Raw genomic sequence first — 19,061 nt, 5'->3', positions numbered from 1 at the left:
CGTGTTGGGTAGCGTGAGTGCGTGTTGGGTAGCGTGAGTGCGTGTTGGGTAGCGTGAGTGCGTGTTGAGGAGCGTGAGCTTGAGTGATCCGGACGTTGAAGAATGTGAGTGTGTTGGGTAGTGTGAGAGCGTGTTGAGGAACATGAGCTTGTGTTTTGGGAGGTTGAAGAGCGTGAGAGTGTGTTGAAGGGGTATTTTGAGGAGCGTGAGATCGTATTTGTTAGCGTGAGAGCGTGTTGGGTAGTGTGAGTGCAGTATTGATCGTGTGTCTCTTCCCGCAGACGTTTGCTGATCACACGCTGGGAGTGATGAGTTGGACGATTCCGATAGCCGTGGCTCTGTCCTGTTATGGTGGACTCAACGCCTCCATCATCGCTGCATCCAGGTGAGATTCACTAATTAATTTACACCTTTAACTCCTGATTTAACTCCTAATTTAACCCGTTTATAACCACAGGACCTCTCACCATAACATATATTTCACCATACTCGATATATCAAAACAAATTCTAAATTATATTCTAAATTATACTGCTATCAGACCATCATTGCCTGGATGAAACAGCTGGATGAAAGTTAAAATGTAAGGTATATAAACTTATATTTGTTTATAAAGTTTTACCGGGATCTATGATGAGGTATAATCTCTCTGTAAGTTGTACATGTGTAATATTTGCATCAGCCCAGAACTCTCACATAATTAGGTGCATTACGAATTGAGAGGATGTGGAATATTTTTATTTAGATTTTTTGTGTTGTGTATGTGCAAAAGTTGTCTTTTTTTTTTTTTTTTACACACTGAAACTTCTCCCCATTTCATGAATGGTTTGAAAATATTCTGGGCTGTAGAGGGAGAAATCTGCAAATTCTGCTCTGTGCTGAAAGCTGCTGATTTGCTGATTTTGGTTCTAGACTGTTCTTCGTGGGTTCTCGAGAGGGTCATCTTCCAGACGCTTTATCAATGATTCACGTTCATCGCTTCACTCCAGTGCCTGCTCTCCTCTTCAATGTGAGTATCTGTTTATTTGTAGAAAAAATACCTCCAAAATATAAACTTTTTAACAAAATACAGTGTCAGTCACACTTTCTCATTAATATTGTTCTTTATTTGTTTTATTTACTAAATTGTAAATTAATACTAAAGACTTAAACTATAAAGAAACACATCCTCATCCTTATCCTGATATAAAAACCCAACCTGTCCTCTGTCTGAGGTGAAATTCGCTTTTTATTTTGAATAGTCCGATGTTGAGTTAAATGTGCTGTTTTTCACACCGGCGCTCTGGAGTTATATTCTTGGTTTATATGAATCATCGTGACCTCTGGGAACTACGATTAATTTTTCAGACATCTAGAAAGAAAGCACAAGGAGAAGTAAGTGCAAACTAGCGAGATAACTAACGTTAGCAGCAGGCTAGCTAACCGTAGCATCGAGCTAAGTAAAATACTAATGTTATCAGGAAGAGAACTAAAGTTAGGGATGAACTAGGTAACCTTAGCAATGAGCTAGCTGACCGTAGCAACGAGCTAAATAAAATACGAATGTTACTTGGGAGAGAACTAAAGCTAGAAACAAGCTAGCTAATATCAGTCACAAGCTAGTTAGAATACTAATGTAACCTGGGATAGTACTAAAGTTAGCGATGAGCTAGCTAACCTTAGCGATGAGCTAGCTAACCTTAGCGATGAGCTAGCTAACCTTAGCGATGAGCTAGCTAATCTTAGTGATGAGCTGTTACTGGGAAGTAAACTGAAGCTAGTGACGAGCAAGCTAAACTTAGTGATGAGCTAGCTAAAATACTAATGCTCCCGGGGAGAGAACTACCATTAGTGATGAGCTAGCTAACCTTAGCAATAAACTAGCTAACTGTAGCAACGAGCTAACTACTATATCAATGCTACCTGGGAGAGAACTAAAGCTAGTGACAAACTAGCTAACCTTAGCGATGAGCTAGCTAAAATACTAATGTTACCGGGGAGAAAACTACCATTAGTGGCAAACTAGCTAGCCTTAGCGAAGAGTTAGCTAACCTTAGTAATAAGCTGTTTGAGGGCAAATTGTAATTGTTTTTTTTACATTTTGGGAAAAAAATGAAGGGAATTTGAATTTTTATTTGTAAATCTTATTTTGTTCTCAGCCTTGACTCGGACTATACTCCTAAAAAGTCTTTGTCTTGACTCGGCTCAGCTCTGGTGGTCTTGACCACAACACTGGTCAAAACATTTGGCGCTGTATAAATCTGTGTATTATTGTACACTGTGTACATTTCATAACCTTAAAGATGCGCTTATATTGGGGTCATTTCTGCCTCTGTAGTGCCCCCTCAGGTTCAACTGTGCTATAGGTGAGAATGATGTTTCTGTGTACTTACTGTATGTGGACACTCCCAATATGCAAATCAGTCAATTAGTTAATAAAACCACCCCCTAGTGACGTCCAACCATCTATGTCAGCAGCACACAACCTAAACCCATACATCACTCAGTGCCCCTCCCAAACTACTCTTCCCATTTTTTTTTTTATTTTATTAGAATTTTTCAAATGGTAATCTAATGCCGGGGTGGGGTAGAGGGATGTAAAGCCCCCCACTGATACTGAGCTGTGGCACAGTGAAGCTGGTATGAGTTGAGATGCTAGTGATCCAGCAGCACCACAGTAGTAGTAGTAGTAGTAGTAGTAGTAGTGATTAAGTGTGAATGTAGGAGGTGAACTCTGGAGCCCTCTAGTGTTGGAGTGTTGCGCTGCGTGTCTCTCACTGTTTCTGGTCTGATTGATTGATTGTTGCAGTGCGCCATGGCTCTGATCTACCTGGCCGTGGAGGACGTCTTCCAGCTCATTAACTACTACAGCTTCAGCTACTGGTTCTTCGTCGGCCTGTCCATCGCCGGACAGATTTACCTGCGCTGGAAAGACCCGGATAGACCCCGCCCACTGAAGGTGAGAGTATCTGACAGCTTACACAATAGACTAAATATTATCACTGGAGCTGAAGAATACTGATCTGGGATTGATGTGTTTTATATATACAAAATAGTTTATAGACACTTCAGAGGCTTATTTGAGACGCATATATATATATATATACACTACCGTTCAAAAGTTTGGGGTCACTCAAACAATTTTGTGTTTTCCATGATAAGTCACACTTATTCACCACCATACGTTGTGAAATGAATAGAAAATAGAGTCAAGACATTGACAAGGTTAGAAATAATGATTTGTATTTGAAATAACATTGTTTTTACATCAAACTTTGCTTTCATCAAAGAATCCTCCATTTGCAGCAATTACAGCATTGCACACCTTTGGCATTCTAGCTGTTAATTTGTTGAGGTAAGCTGGAGAAATTGCACCCCACGCTTCTAGAAGCAGCTCCCACAAGTTGGATTGGTTGGATGGGCACTTCTGGCGTACCATACGGTCAAGCTGCTCCCACAACAGCTCAATGGGGTTCAGATCTGGTGACTGCGCTGGCCACTCCATTACCAATAGAATACCAGCTGCCTGCTTCTGCTGTAAATAGTTCTTGCACAATTTGGAGGTGTGTTTAGGGTCATTGTCCTGTTGTAGGACGAAATTGGCTCAGATCAGGCGCTGTCCACTGGGTATTGCATGGCGTTGCAAAATGGAGTGATAGCCTTCCTTATTCAGAATCCCTTTTACCCTGTACAAATCTCCCACCTTACCAGCACCAAAGCAACCCCAGACCATCACATTACCTCCACCATGCTTAACAGATGGCGTCAGGCATTCTTCCAGCATCTTTTCATTTGTTCTGCGTCTCACAAACGTTCTTCTTTGTGATCCAAACACCTCAAACTTGGATTCATCCGTCCACAACACTTTTTTCCAGTCTTCCTCTGTCCAATGTCTGTGTTCTTTTGCCCATCTTAATCTTTTTCTTTTATTAGCCAGTCTCGGATATGGCTTTTTCTTTGCCACTCTGCCCTGAAGCCCCAAATCCCGCAGCCACCTCTTCACTGTAGATGTTGACACTGGTGTTTTGCGGGTACTATTTAATGAAGATGCCAGTTGGGGACCTGTGAGGCGTCTGTTTCTCAAACTAGAGACTCTAATGTACTAATCTTCTTGCTTAGTTGTGCAACGCGGCCTCCCACTTCTTTTTCTACTCTGGTTAGAGCCTGTTTGTGCTGTCCTCTGAAGGGAGTAGTACACACCGTTGTAGGAAATCTTCATTTTCTTAGCAATTTCTCGCATGGAATAGCCTTCATTTCTAAGAACAAGAATAGACTGTCGAGTTTCAGATGAAAGTTCTCTTTTTCTGGCCATTTTGAGCGTTTAATTGACCCCACAAATGTGATGCTCCAGAAACTCAATCTGCTCAAAGGAAGGTCAGTTTTGTAGCTTCTGTAATGAGCTAGACTGTTTTCAGGTGTGTGAACATGATTGCACAAGGGTTTTCTAATCATCAATTAGCCTTCTGAGCCAATGAGCAAACACATTGTACCATTAGAACACTGGAGTGATAGTTGCTGGAAATGGGCCTCTATACACCTATGTAGATATTGCACCAAAACCAGACATTTGAAGCTAGAATAGTCATTTACCACATTAGCAATGTACAGAGTGTATTTGTTTAAAGTTAGGACTAGTTTAAAGTTATCTTCATTGAAAAGTACAGTGCTTTTCCTTCAAAAATAAGGACGTTTCAATGTGACCCCAAACTTTTGAACGGTAGTGTCTATATATATATATATATATATTTATTTATTTATTTATTTATTTATTATAAATAAATTTTATTTATAAAATATATATATATTTTTATTTATATATATTTTTTTGTTCACAGTGAAATACAAGCATTTAAAACTTTTTTTAGACTGTGTCTCTCCACTCTTCCTACAGACTCTGATCCCTTGGTTTCTTTTAAATGAAATTAAAATAAATAAATTGACTGATGATCAGTGATGGTTTGGAGAGTCATGTCTGTCATCTGCTGGTGTTGATCCACTGTGTTTTATTATCAAGTCTAAAGTCAGTGCAGTTTTGTTTTCCCACAAAATCTTACAGCACTTCATATCTTACAGCTTCCCTCTGCTGATAACAACTTTTAACTTTCATTTTCCAGCAGGACTTGGCACACTGCCCACACTGCCAAAAGTACCAATTGGTCTTAATATATAATATTCAAATTTTCTGAGACACTGATTTTTAGGTTTTATTTGGGCTGTTAGCTTTAATCATCAACAATAAAATGACCACGCTGTTTTTAATACATCTATATAATATGAGTTTCACATTTTAAACTGAATTACTGAAATGTAATTTTTTAATGATATTCTAATCTCTTGAGATGCACTAAATAATCAATGAAGCTTTATTTTCACTCAGAGATGCACTGAAAGTAACCATAATTTTCAATGCAGCTGTGCATTTAGAAATAAAGGGACTGAAAAATAAAATAAAATTAAAATGATAAGTATTTAAGCAGGTTAAACTAAAATAAGGAACTTCATAAACAGAACAATACATTTTTAATTGCAAAAGCATTAGAAAAACAAACAAGTAAGATTTAATAATAAAGTAATTCAGAATAAAAGTATAAAAGAGCAGGCTAAAATCTAAAAATAATTACTTATTTATGCAAAATAAAATAAGTAAAAGGTAAAAGAAAAAAGGGACTGAAAAATAAAATTTAAATAGTAAGTATTTAATGAGGTTAAACTAAAATAAGGAACTTTGTAAACAGAAATATAAAAATTTAATTGCAAAAGTATTAGGAAAACAAACAAACAAACAATTAGGATTAAATAAAGAAGGAATAAAATAATTCAGAATACAAGTACAACAGGACAGGCTAAAATGTAAAGCTGTTAAATAAAGAGATAAATCATATATTTATATTTATAAAAATATAAAAATAATAAAACCTAAAAAATGAAGTATCTTAAAATAACATTTAAATTATAAAGAAAGAAAACAGTAGAAATAAAATGGTAAAATAACTAAAATTACGAAATAAAATAAGTAAAAGAAAAAATAAATTAACCCATTCTTACTCTCTATCTGTGTGTGTTTGCAGTTGTCTCTGGTGTACCCGGTGATCTTCTGCTTGTGCACGGTGTTCCTGGTGGCAGTACCGCTCTACAGCGACACGCTCAACTCCCTCATCGGCATCGCCATCGCCCTGTCGGGGGTGCCCGTCTACTTCCTGGGCATCCACCTCCCCGAGTCCAAGCGCCCTCCAATCATCAGCAAACTGCTGCGTGAGTTCACTGACTTACACATGCATTTCTGGACAAGCTGAGGGATTCAATTAAATACTGTATTTTTCGTATTATTAGACGCACTGGATTATAAGGTGCATTATGCGACAGTAGTAAGGAACAGGACAGGGGTGTCACCATGTTTTCCTTCTAATTCAGCAGATCTCACCGCTGGGTAGTGGTGGTGGTGGGAGGGGTCGGTAAAGTTAAGTGAAGTAAAGTTAAGCCAAGTAAACAAAACTGTAAAACGAGTGCTGGATGTTAATCTACAGAGATTTCTCTCATGAAAACTGTTTATTTGGGTGATTTAAAGCGCTTTAATTAATTTACAGTAAGCTTAGATTTCCAGATTTCCACTAAGGCTAGGTGCAGCAGCATTAGCCACAGTTAGCATTGCTTAGCGCTAGTAAATGCCACCCGACATCGCTACACCGAGGAACCCTGACTGTTTTTAGTAAGGCAGGGTGATATTAGCTAGCGGTTCATCCCACGTAGCTTGTTTTAACATGGTTAACATGCAGACTACAGTCAGATATACCCACCTCTGAACAGTGAAAGAGCTAAGTAGCGCTTAGCACAGTTAGCGGCTAATGCTAATGCTGAAATCTCTAAACTGAACTGAATCTCCTGTATATGTACTTCAGTGGAGTGTCTTTCCTGCTCCTTAATACTGGATTATAAGGAGCTCTGATGATTTTGGGGAAGATTTTCGGTGCCTTATAGTGCAAAAAATAGCTATGATTACGATCAGGCCTATCCATGCTAGCTTTTAGTTGGGATAAATTAGCTTAATAGCTAAGTTAAGATTACCATACCTGAAGCTCAGTGCTTGGCTACCTGTTCAGCAGAAATTAGCAGCTCAGTCTATGTCTTGTATTCCTTCTGGTCTCCGTCTATCAAAAGAACATGTGTCAGAGGAGGCATGTGGTAGTCTTTACCCTTATAGAGTGATAAGGGTATTATATGCGGGGGTATACAGCTAAAAAGTGTAGATGGGATTATCGGCATAGCTAAAATGTGGAGAAAAGTAGGATAAAAAAAATACATCAAAAATTACAAATTTCTACATTGTTAATCAGCAGCATATAAAATATTTATTTTTCCCACTGCGTCATACATAATGGTTCTTTAACTTCGCTATCTGATGTGAAAATCTGTGTAAATTGTCAAATAATGTTGCCAATGCTCACATAAATCAGCTGTTTTTTATTTAATTAACTTTTTAATGTGTATTTCTGTTGTTTCTGCAGGTTCTCTGACCCGCTTCACTCAGTTCACTTGTTTCTGTGTTCTCACTGAGATGGATCTGGAGGAATAAGACCCTTACTCAACGTCCTGAACCAGAACTGGGGGTCCGGTCCCGCTGTGTCCTGCTGCTGTCCTGTGTTAGAGGTCGGGGGAAGGGGAGGCAGTGATGCGAATGTGCTGGAATTTATCCTGCATTATTAATAACAACGCTTTCACATGGAGGAGAAGGACCTCAGTGATCATGTGATCAGTCACATGATCAGTCACGTGACCTTTTAAAAAGAAAAACTGAACAGAGAAATCTAAACAGAGCTGCAAGATGAGGAAAGTGTTTGTTTCGATGACTGAAACTCATTTATAACCCTGTTAATCCACCTCTCAGGGACACGAGCGCCGCGGTGGTGAAATACGGACAAACACGGATAAATCCGGACAGATCCGTGACGCGGGACTTCGTTTGTCTTCCCGTCGCATCCACTGTAGCATTATCTTTATTTTTAAATGAGTTAATTTAGATTACAATGAATTTTTAGATTTTTTTAGACATAGAAAGTGAGTTTAAAATCAGTTTAGTGTTTATTTTATTTTTTATTTATTAACAAAGTTATTTTATTTTATGCATCTTTGCATTTTTAGAGTATGTAGAATATATAGAATATCTGTTAAACCTTAAAGCATTGGAGCATTTGTTGAAGAAAAAAAGAAATAATCCTCTGGACGAAGGAAATAACGACCAAAAGCCTTAAACCACAAGCCTCCTCTAAATGATCTATTATATACATTTCATTATATCACAAATCGTAGAGAAACTAAGAAGGGAATTCTTGTTTGCACAACCGTTCACTCTCATATTAACACTGGTAATTTGTTTTTATACACAGTTATGCATATCATAACATTATGACCACCTCTTTGTTTGTTTCTATACTCTACTCATTTCACCCTGTTCTTCAAAAACCACCACAGAGCAGCTCTTTATTAATATTATTATTATTATTATTTAGGTGGTTGGTGGTTATTCTCAGCACTGCAGTGATTAGCATGGTGGTGGTGTATGAGGTGTTAGTGTGTGTTGAGCTGGTACAGCTGGAGTTTTTAAACACTGTTTATTATCTCACCTTGTAGATAAAGTAAAGTCAGAGACAGAAGATCTGAATGTGTTGCTGCACAGTTTACTGTCATTATCATCCTGTAGTCCTTCATCAGTACAGGGTACAGGACACTGCTGGCCCAAAAGATGGTGCCCACGGGACACTGCTGTCAATCGGGGCGTCGCTGGCGCATTGGAAGCCGCTGGTGCACGGGATGCTGCTAGCCCACAAGACGTTGCCCACGGGACACCGCTGGCGTATGGAACACTGTTGGCCACAGGACATTATCCATGGGACACTGCTGGCAATTGGGAACGCCACTGGCCTACAAGACATTGCCCACAGGATACCTCTGGCCCACGGGACACCGCTGGCATATGGGACGCTGGTGGCCCACAGGACATTGCTGGGAATTGGAATGCCGCCCATGGGACACCACTGGCGTATGGGACACTGCTGGCCCACAGGACGTTGCCCAAGGGACACTGCTGGCAATTGGGACACCGCCCATGGGACACTGCTGGCCCGCAGGACTCCACTGGCATATGGGACGTTGCTGGCCCACAGAATGTTGCCCAAGGGACAGTGCTGGCCCACGGAACAGGACCAATAGGATGCTGCTAGCGCATGGAACACCACTGGCCCACAGGACATTACCCACGGGACACTGCTAGCAATCGGAATGCCACCCATTGGACACTGTTGAAGCATGGGACATCACTGGTGCACAGATCGCCATCCAGGGGACGCTGCTGACCCACGGGACGCTGCTGACCCACGGGACGCTGCTGGCCCACAGGACATTACTCACGGGACACTGCTAGCAATCAGAACAGGGCACACAGGACATCGTTGGTGCACAAGGGACTCTGATGGCCCACGGGATACCCAGTGTCTAATAAAGTGGGGGACAGCAAATAAACGGGACACTGGCAACGGGAAGCCGCCCATAGTGCATTGTTGGAGAACTATTTTCAGTGCAGCATCGACACTGAGGTGTTAAAAAACTCCAGCAGCACTGCTGTTTTTGATCCACTTATTGTACCAGCTGAACACTCACTAACACCTCATACACCACCACCATGATAATCACGGCAGTGCGGAGAATATATATATATATATATATATATATATATATATACATATACATATACATACATATACATACAGTACAGGCCAAAAGTTTGGACACACCTTCTCTTTTTCAGTGTGTTTTCTTTATTATCATGACTATTTACATTGTAGATTCTCACTGAAGCATCAAAACTATGAATGAACACATGTGGAGTTTTATGTATTTAACAAAAAAAGGTGAAATAAAACATATTTATTCTAGTTTCTTCAAAATAGCCCCCCTTTGCTCTGATTACTGCTTTACACACTCTTGGCATCATTCTCTCAATGAGCTTCAAGAGGTGGCCACCTGAAATGAAAAGTTTTCCAACAGTCTTGAAGGAAGGAAGGAGTTCCCAGAGGTGTTTATTAGCACTTGTTGCTCCTTTGTCTTCTTCACTCTGTGCTCCAGCTCACCCCAAACCATCTGGATTGGGTTCAGGTCCGGTGACTGTGGAGGTTCAGCTCATTTTTTATTAAGTACATAAAACTCCACATGTGCTCATTCATAGTTTTGATACCTTTAGAGAGAATCTACAATGTAAATAGTCATAAAAATAAAGAAAACGCATTGAAAAAGGGAAGGTGTCCAAACTTTTGGCCTGTACTGTGTTTACTATTATTATTATTATTATTATTATTATTATTACAGCTGCTTAACAGGCTCTTATGATCAGTGGAGCTGATAAGATGAACGGTGAAGAAGTGCAGAAACAAACAAGCAGGTGGTCATAATGTTCTGGTGCGTTCTGGGATTTGGTATGATGATGTTTTATATAATAATCTTGCCACTGGGGGGGTGTGGGTAGTTAGTTAAAGTTTAAGTTAAAGGGTCTTCAGCTCTACCTCTACGTTATTTTCACGCTGATGTTTATAGAACACCTACACACGTTTTTTGTTTTTGTTTTCTGGGCAAAAGTACCAAAAAAAAAAAAAAACAGCACATTCAGGAATCTTCCTCTTCTCTGGATCTCAGATGTTCAGATATGCAGCGTAATTCCGTTAGTCAGAGGCATATGTGATGTTTTGAGGCGGTCGTGTCTGTTCTGACGTCTTCTTCCATATTTCAGGACAGTTGTTTTGAGTTGTTGAGTTTGAATGTGATGAAATATGTATCAGCATGTTTCTGATTGAGATCATTTTTACACAAACTGCAAAAGGAGCATCCTGCCATCTGCTGGACCAAAGCATGGAAGCTCATGTTCACTGTGGTCGAGGTGGCAGGGTCTAAACTCTGCTTCTAAACTCTGCGGCACTTTTGTGAAGTGCGTCTGAAGAGGCACATAGGTGTTATTTAATTTATTATTATTATTATACAGAACATCAATAAAACATTTCTGAATCAGTACATGTCCGTAATGCTTTTGTATTTCCACTTTGGTCACAACTGCCTCTATAAAACAATCCAAGCACCAAAAAAATCCATCTGTTCCATAAACCATTTGGCTCCTCCCTTATTGTGACATCATAAGTAAACTTGCAAAGAACCACCCTGGCTCCACCCCTCACCCGTCAACCCCCACCAGAACCCAACTCACTAGATCAGTCTGCTGGTTCAGAACTTCAGTACACTGAAGTATTAGCCAGCAGACTTCGTCTGAGTGAGGGATCTGTACCTACTCTCTGTGGCAAGTCAGCAGAACTGAGTTTTGTGCTTCTATCGCTCTCAAGCATAAACTAACTAGCTTGTTCAACGCTAACGTGTGGTAAACAACAACTTAAGTAAGGAGTAAGGTAGAGCCAGGTAAACGGTTAGAGAGTGAGGTAATGTGAGGGTAGTGATTTAGTGCAAGAAAGGGTAAGGCAGAGTGAGGTAGAGGTCCACAGTGAAAGCTTAAATCAAAATACTACTTATTCTGGGAAAAATATGTTCAGGTAAACCAAGTGCTTATAATCATATTTTTCAGAAGATAAGGCTCACTTAAAATCTTTTAATTTCCCCCATAAATATATATAGTGCTCCTTATGTATGAATTCTACCATTTAGGTATTAAGGAGCAGTAAAGACACTCCACTGAAGTACAGAGTTATACAGGAGTTTCTTTGCAGGAGTACTAGCATTTTTATGCCGTTCATAGGGGAGTATATCAAACTGTACTCTGTGTGTTCACTGTGTTAAAACAAGCTGCTTAGGATGAACCGCTACCTAATATCACCCTGGGTCACTGGAACACTCAGGGTTCCTCAGTGTAGTGCTATCGGACGGGATTTACTAGCACTAGCAGTTAGCTGCTAATGCTAACGCTGCTGCACCCAGCCTTAGCAGAAATCTAAGATTACTGTAAATAAACGGAAGTGCTTTACTCACCCAGATAAATGGTTTGTCAGGAGAGAAATCTGTTTTGTTTACTTAGCTTAGCTTTACAGGTCTCACCACGCAGACCTGCTGAATTAGAAGGGAAACATGGCGACACCCTTGTTCCTTACTAGTGTCGCATAATGCAGTTTATAATCTGGTGTGTTTTATAGTGCGAAAAACACGGTAATCTTAATTTAGTGAGTTTTAGATTAATATTGGAATATTGAACAGTGTTTTTGTACACCCCTATTAATCCCATAGTAATAACCAATTTTAAAGAAAGAAAGTTTCAGGACTAAAGTATTCATTTTGAAATCTTTATTTTTTGTTTTATACACATCTACATATTTACAGATAGTCACCCTTTGGAAACAAGGAATGTCGATTCAATCAAACACACACCCACCCACCCAACACACACACACACACACACTTACAAACACACACACACCCACCCCACACACACTTACAAACACACACGCAACAACACAGATCATTTCACACTTACACAAACTCAACTGCTAACATACCAGCCTGTTCACTCTACCATGCACCATCAAACAACTCAACAACATCACAGAGTAAATCATTCATCTGACTAACACACACCACACACACAGCACCCCACACTAATATCTGCAGAACTACCACACACACACCTTCATGTGAGTAAAAACAGTCCCTCACACACTGAACGCAACCGAACACACACCCCCACCCACACACACAGTGTTTCAGTCAGAACCATAGTCTTCTCCATCCTCGTCTTCATCATCCTCCACCTCCTTCATCACCTCCTGCTGGTAGCGCTCCCAGCTCCTCCGACTGTAGGAGTGCTCCTCACTCCAGCAGCCTGCAGAGACACACAGCTCTCAGTTAACACTGAAAACTAGAGCTGCAGAAACTAATCGATTAAAATCGATTCTTAAAATAGTTGCCTAATTAAATATACTAATTTAATAATGGATTAGTTGGTTCTTTGTTATTAAACACATGCATACACAGTTGCCTGTAATGTGATTCATTTAAATCTGTCCTGCCTAAACTTTTATAAACCTTTTTTTTATGATTTTATTTCTAATTTTTCCCCCCATTTTCTCCCCAATTTACACAGCCAATTACCCAACCCACTCATTAGGACTCCCCCCTATCACTAGTGATGCTACAACACACCAGGAGGGTGAAGACTAGCACATGCTTCCTCTGATACATGTGAAGTCAGCCACCACTTCTTTTCAAGCTGCTGCTGATGCTGTAGCATTACCGAGCAGCATCACAGCGCTAACGCTCGGAGGAAAGCGCAGCGACTCGGTTCTGATACATCAGCTCACAGACGCAGCCTTGTGCTGATCCACATCACCCTAGGAGTGATGTGGGGAGAGAGCGCCATCTACCCACCCGGAGGGAGCAGGGCCAATTGTGCTCCCTCTGAGCGCCGGCAGCTTGATGGCAAAGCTGCATGAGCGGGGGTTCGAACTGGCAACCTCCCGCTCATTAGGGGTGGGAATCGATTACTATCTCACGATTCGATTCGATTCCGATTTTGGGGGCCACGATTCGATTCAAAATCGATTTTTGATTCAAAACGATTTGAATTATAAATATTTCTGCTTCTGGCTTATGAATCGTATTGAAAAAAAACCCTCCATAATATACACTGGTCCTGGAGCAAGTAATGTGTTACAAAAACAATAAAATGTGCAGGAATGTGGGTCCTCAGTGACAGAGGAATCACTGGGATATCACAATGACGTTAATGAACAATAAATACATAAATAAATAACACTGCTTTATTACCAGGCTACTAGCGGTGGTGTGTAGGTGACGCTGCTGGGCTGATGTGATGATAGCAGTGGAGCGCTAAAGTTCAGGAGCAGCTGCTGATTAACTAGTTAATTTAAGGTGGTTGTATTTCTTCAGAAAGGGGGCAGGAGGTGGAGAAATTAATTCATATTGTCCATTCCTTAATTCCTCTGTGATGAGGAGCTGAAATGAGCTCTGATTAGCTTATTGTTATTTTTCCGTTCCGCCTTAAATGCTGCAGCCCGCTGCCACCTGTAGCGTTATTTAAGGTGGAACTGGAAAGTTAGCTAGTTAGCTAGCTAACAGTTACTGAAACTAACTACTAGCGATCTTTTTTATGCTTGTTATGAAGCATTCTGCCATAAAACATTGAAACTACACGTTAATCTAAGGTAATATAGTGCTTGTTCTGCCATCTTACCGGTGATTCTCAAACACCTACGCTCTGTGTGTGTCTGGAAGATCTCCAAAGGGACAAGCGCTATCCCCAGGGTTGCCAGGTCCAACAAAAATACCCAGCCCAAAATCAGTCTAAAACCCGCCCCTCAGAATCGATTTTGGGACATTTTAAATCGATTCTGAATCGTAGTAAATGAGAATCAAGATTCTTATGTGAATCGATTTTTTGGCACACCTCTACCGCTCATAGTGGCAGCGCTTTAGACCGCTGGACCACTCGTCGCCTATAAACATTTATTTATTTGTAAGGTAATTTCTGCCTCTGTAGCACCCACCCAGGTTCAACTGTGCTATAGGCGAGGATGATGTTTCTGTGTATTTTAGTATTCAGATTCAGTATCACAATATCTAAATTAGTCAATCAACAATTATCGTATTTTTTTGCACAACAAGGTGCATAAGGAACTTCTAATTCAGCAGATCTCTCCGCTGGGTGGTAGTGGGAGGTAAGAGTGCTGGATGTTAATCTACACAGATTTTTCTTCTGAAAACTGTTTATTCGGGTGAGTAAAGCGCTTCCGTTTATTTACAGTAAGATTAGATTACCGAATTTCTCCAGCACTAAAGCTGAAGAATTAGCATTAGCAGCTAACCTCTCCAGCAGTGCTAGCCAGGATTAGCAGCAGGCTACAGGCCCATAATACTCCCCTCTGTACAGGGCATTAACGAGCATGTTTAGCGGCTAATGCTAATGCTGCTCCAGTCTGGGTGCTGGAGAACTAAACTGAAACTCCTGTATAACTCTGTACTTCAGTGGAGTGTCTTTACTGCTCCTTAATACCTGACTGATAGAATTCATACATAAGGAGTAATTGTATTTTTTTTCTCTCACTCAGTGTTCATAGAGCCTGCTAGAGTAGTTAAACAGGATCCATCTCATTCTTCAATAGTACATTTATATTTCAGTCACGTTTAGCAAACAAATTAGCATTAGCAGCTGTAACTCCACAGCTTCAAAAAATCTGACTTTTTTTTTTTTAGAATTTACTTGCCATTAATGATCCTGTAATATTAATCTTGTAGGTGCAGGGACTTCTATTTTAAACCACAGCATGTGACTTCAATTTAAAAACATCCCTCATCAGCTTTACCCAAGTATAAATGCATTTTTAATGTGTACAAAGAATCTAATGTTCTTGATTAAATAGCCTATGTGCTAATATTGGTTAAACAGTAAATACGAAACAAACGCAGGTAAAAACTCACCTCCATAGCGCTCTTCAGCATCACTGCCGTCTTCACTGTCCTCCTCATCCGGATAGTCATTCCTCCAGTTACGCTCTTCATTCTCATCATCCTCGTCTTCATACACCTCCTCCTCCCACGCCACTTCCTCCGGCACCTGCAGACGTAATTTTACTTTAACTACCTTTACACAACACACAAACAGTACCAGTCAAAAGGTTTGGACACATCTTCTCATTCAATGTTTTTACTATGTTATGTTTTCCTACATAGTAAATGAATAGTGAAGTGATCTATCAGATTATGAAGGAACGCATAATGAATCATGTAGTAACTTAAAAACAGTGTTAAACAAACTAAAATACTCTGTAAAGTATTCAGATGCTCTTATCTGGGGAGCTGTTTGTTAACTTGTGGTTTCTGAGGCTGGAAACTCTGATAAACTCATCCTGTATAACAGAGGAAACTCTCGATCTTCTATTCTTAGGGCAGTCCTGATGAGTGCCCATTTCACCATTATATTTAATACATGTTTTAAAAGGGTGAAAGAACTGTAATTCTTCTTTTTAGATTGACCAACCGTCATTTCTTGGTCATTTTTTTAGTAGTTCTTGCTATAATAATTAATAAATTAAAATGTATGTAATTATACAACCTCTCTCTAAAATTTGTATATAAAGCAACCAACTTCTCAAATTCAGCATTAAGCTACTATCCACTCACCAGCTGAGCCGAGGTTATGGGCAAATACTGAGTATATTGCTATACCGTAAGCAATGTGATATTGTAATTGTTTGAAACATTTTTGAAAAACTCTCATACTATAAAATCACTATCATATTTATAACATCTGGGTAAAAGAAAAGTTTACTTCTTATTCAATCAATTAAAGTTTTGGATAACAAAACATTGCAATAGGATGCGATATCAATATCAATATTTCCTACAGCCCCACTCACTAGCTCTCCCTCCTCGCTGTAGGGTCTGACGGACAGGATGTCCTGGATCCAGCCCGGCGTGGCCGTCTCCTGGTAGTACAGGTCATAGACGTAGTCGTCCTCCTTCTCACGATGTTCAGTCCCGAGTCCATCCGTCGACACGGCCAACTTCTGCCGGATCATCTTCACTGAATTACACAGAATCGTCTCTGTGTCGGACTTTACGTTCTGGAGAAAGGAGAAGAACTGATTAGCAGGTGAATGATAAATATGGGTGAGCAGCATTGCCAATAGAAACACCAGCATTCAGCAACATCTACATCACATTTATAAAATGATGAGAAAAACCAAAAACACAATCTACTGTAACTGTAGATTAATTACAGAGCAGTACGGGTACAACAGATTACAGTGCTGGTGATTCTGTATCTACTGTAACTGTAGATTAATTACAGAGCAGTACGGGTACAACAGATTACGGTGCTGGTGATTCTGTATCTACTGTAACTGTAGATTAATTACAGAGCAGTACGGGTACAACAGATTACAGTGCTGGTGATTCTGTATCTACTGTAACTGTAGATTAATTCTCACCTTTCCCGGGACTTTCTCATCCTCCTCCTCCTCCTCCTGAACGATGTCGAACACCTGCATGTCTCCCAGAGATAAGCGTGGATCAGGCTCTGTCGGAGTGCCTGTCTCCTGGGCCTCTGTCTCTCTCGGCGCCGGCGGTTCTGCCGGGAGCCCAGTCCGGTGGCTGGAGAGGATCCGGTAGCGCTCCTCTCGCCTGGTGCTCCATTTGACACTGCGGAGATCTCCGATGATCCTCTGGGAGCTGCCCTGAGAGGGGCGCAGGGCGTGGGCCAGCCGGGGGCGGGACAGAGCCTCGCGGACGTGAGGCTGGACTGGAGCATCCTTCATAAAGAGAGATCGATCAGGATCTTAAGACTTGCTAACAACATTTCTGTGGATTCTATATGAAATTATATATTGCAAATATACATACAATTAAGGAGTGGGAGTCCCTAGGCCTTTTGAAATTATTCTAATTCGTTGACCAGCACCTGTATTTCAAGAATACACTACTGCAACAAAATTAAAATGAAATTTTAGTATTGAATAGGAAATGATATGAAGTTGTCTTACAGTATCGACAGTCTCCACCTTATTCTGTGTGATGACGAGACACAGTTTTACCACAGTTTTGAGAAGATTTAGTGTCTGAAACCTGTTTACAAGATTAAATATAATTAAAATAGTGGACAAATGTCTTTTAATAAGCTTTATGTAAATTCAAGCTGTCCAAATTATATTAAGTCCCCAAAGAGCCATTCACATGTATCCAGATATTTTTTAACTGTAACATCTGCAGTGCTAAGCACAACTACAGCATCTTAGCTTTAGTTTTTCAAATTATTCTAATTCGTTGACCAGCACCTGTATATATATATTTTATTCAGGGTTTTGTCATATCCCCAAGAGATATAAAGCACCATGAAACATTGTGATATCAGTTTAGGGTCATATCGCCCACCCCTAGAATATGTTAGTTAGTTAATAGCTAATTTCAGTTCTGTATGTTAAAGGTTTTATTATTCGTCTAACTAACTAAAATGTTACCATAAACAACAACATTAGTTCAGCTTAGCTACAAAACCCACGTTAGGTATTTAGCTAGCGCTATAGTTAGATATAGTTAGCTATGTTACCTAGTTAGCTAACGCTAGTGTTATCTATATTAGCTAGTTAGCTATAGTTAGCTATGTTACCTAGATAGCTAACACTATAGTTATCTAGAGTGGCTAGTTAGCTATAGTTAGCTTATTAGATAAAGCTATAGTTACCTATAAAAGCTAATTAGCTATAGTTATCTATAGTAGCTAGTTAATTACAATTAGCTATGTTACCTAGTTAGCTATAATTAGCCATGTTACCTAGTTACCTGTAGTTAGCCAGTTAGCTAACGCTACAGTTAGCTAATGAGCAGTGCGCAGCCGCGCGCTAAAAACACACGTGAAAACGAGGCTAAGCTAAGCTAACCTGATAAACTCCATTAATATTAATGTAACGTTAGCTAAAGCTGTAGCTAAATAACCCGCGGGTTTATCAGTAGCGGGTACCTGTGAGGAGACCGTGGCCACCAGCTTAAAGACGGAGTTCTCTATGCGGGGCTCGGCGGCGGTGGTGGCGGGCTCCGGGCCCGGCTCTGCGGCCGCGGGCTGCGCTGAGTTCGGCTCCGGCCGGATGCGCTTGCAGGCCAGCAGCAGCGCGTCCGCGGGGTCGGTCCCCCGCTTCCTCTTCACCCGGAGAATAGTGGTGCTGGGGTCCATGCTGAGAGCGGCTCACAGCGCCGAGTTTTTACCCGCAGAGATTAACACGGAGAACGGGCTGAATCAGGAGCATCCACATCAACAACAACACACAAGCGCGTGCCTCTGTCTGTCCCTCACCCTTTCATCTATTTATCTCTATATTTATTTATTTATCTCATCCCTGCACGAGCTCTGCATCTCAGCGCCTCCCACTGGTACGGAGCTCTTTATTATATCACACTCACACATTCATATAAAATACTAGAGACCCAGACTTGAGTAAAAGTACTCTAAAACTTTTCTAAATTTAAAAAAAGTGCTAAAAGTATTCAAATGTAATATATGTTTATATTTAACAGAGGTGTGAAGCACTGAAGCACAA

General features: G+C 40.4%; 2 protein-coding genes across 3 annotated transcripts in view; one reads left to right on the top strand and one right to left on the bottom strand.

Moving 5' to 3' along the window:
• Positions 1-11,028, top strand: part of slc7a6 (solute carrier family 7 member 6) — a 33,641-nt gene extending 22,613 nt beyond the window's left edge. For both annotated transcript variants that reach the window (XM_022667398.2, XM_049465397.1), the window contains exons 6-10: positions 282-385; positions 913-1,009; positions 2,789-2,938; positions 6,048-6,231; positions 7,482-11,028. In XM_022667398.2, the coding sequence (XP_022523119.2) occupies positions 282-385; positions 913-1,009; positions 2,789-2,938; positions 6,048-6,231; positions 7,482-7,549 (603 nt within the window). In that variant the 3' untranslated portion in view covers positions 7,550-11,028. The remainder of the gene's footprint in view (positions 1-281; positions 386-912; positions 1,010-2,788; positions 2,939-6,047; positions 6,232-7,481) is intronic.
• Positions 11,029-12,285: 1,257 nt separating this feature from the next.
• slc7a6os (solute carrier family 7 member 6 opposite strand) lies at positions 12,286-18,857 on the bottom strand. The gene is made up of 5 exons (XM_049465399.1): positions 18,488-18,857; positions 16,962-17,282; positions 16,389-16,595; positions 15,451-15,586; positions 12,286-12,835 (listed from the first exon to the last, which is right to left on the bottom strand). The coding sequence occupies exons 1-5, from the start codon at positions 18,695-18,697 to the stop codon at positions 12,717-12,719; spliced, it is 993 nt and encodes a 330-aa protein (XP_049321356.1). The 5' UTR covers positions 18,698-18,857; the 3' UTR covers positions 12,286-12,716.
• Positions 18,858-19,061: the final 204 nt, after the last annotated feature.

The sequence above is a fragment of the Astyanax mexicanus genome, chromosome 16, assembly GCF_023375975.1.
Source record: "Astyanax mexicanus isolate ESR-SI-001 chromosome 16, AstMex3_surface, whole genome shotgun sequence".
In the NCBI taxonomy this organism is placed as follows: Eukaryota; Metazoa; Chordata; class Actinopteri; order Characiformes; family Acestrorhamphidae; genus Astyanax; species Astyanax mexicanus.
This window is presented reverse-complemented; position numbering and strand designations above follow the sequence as displayed.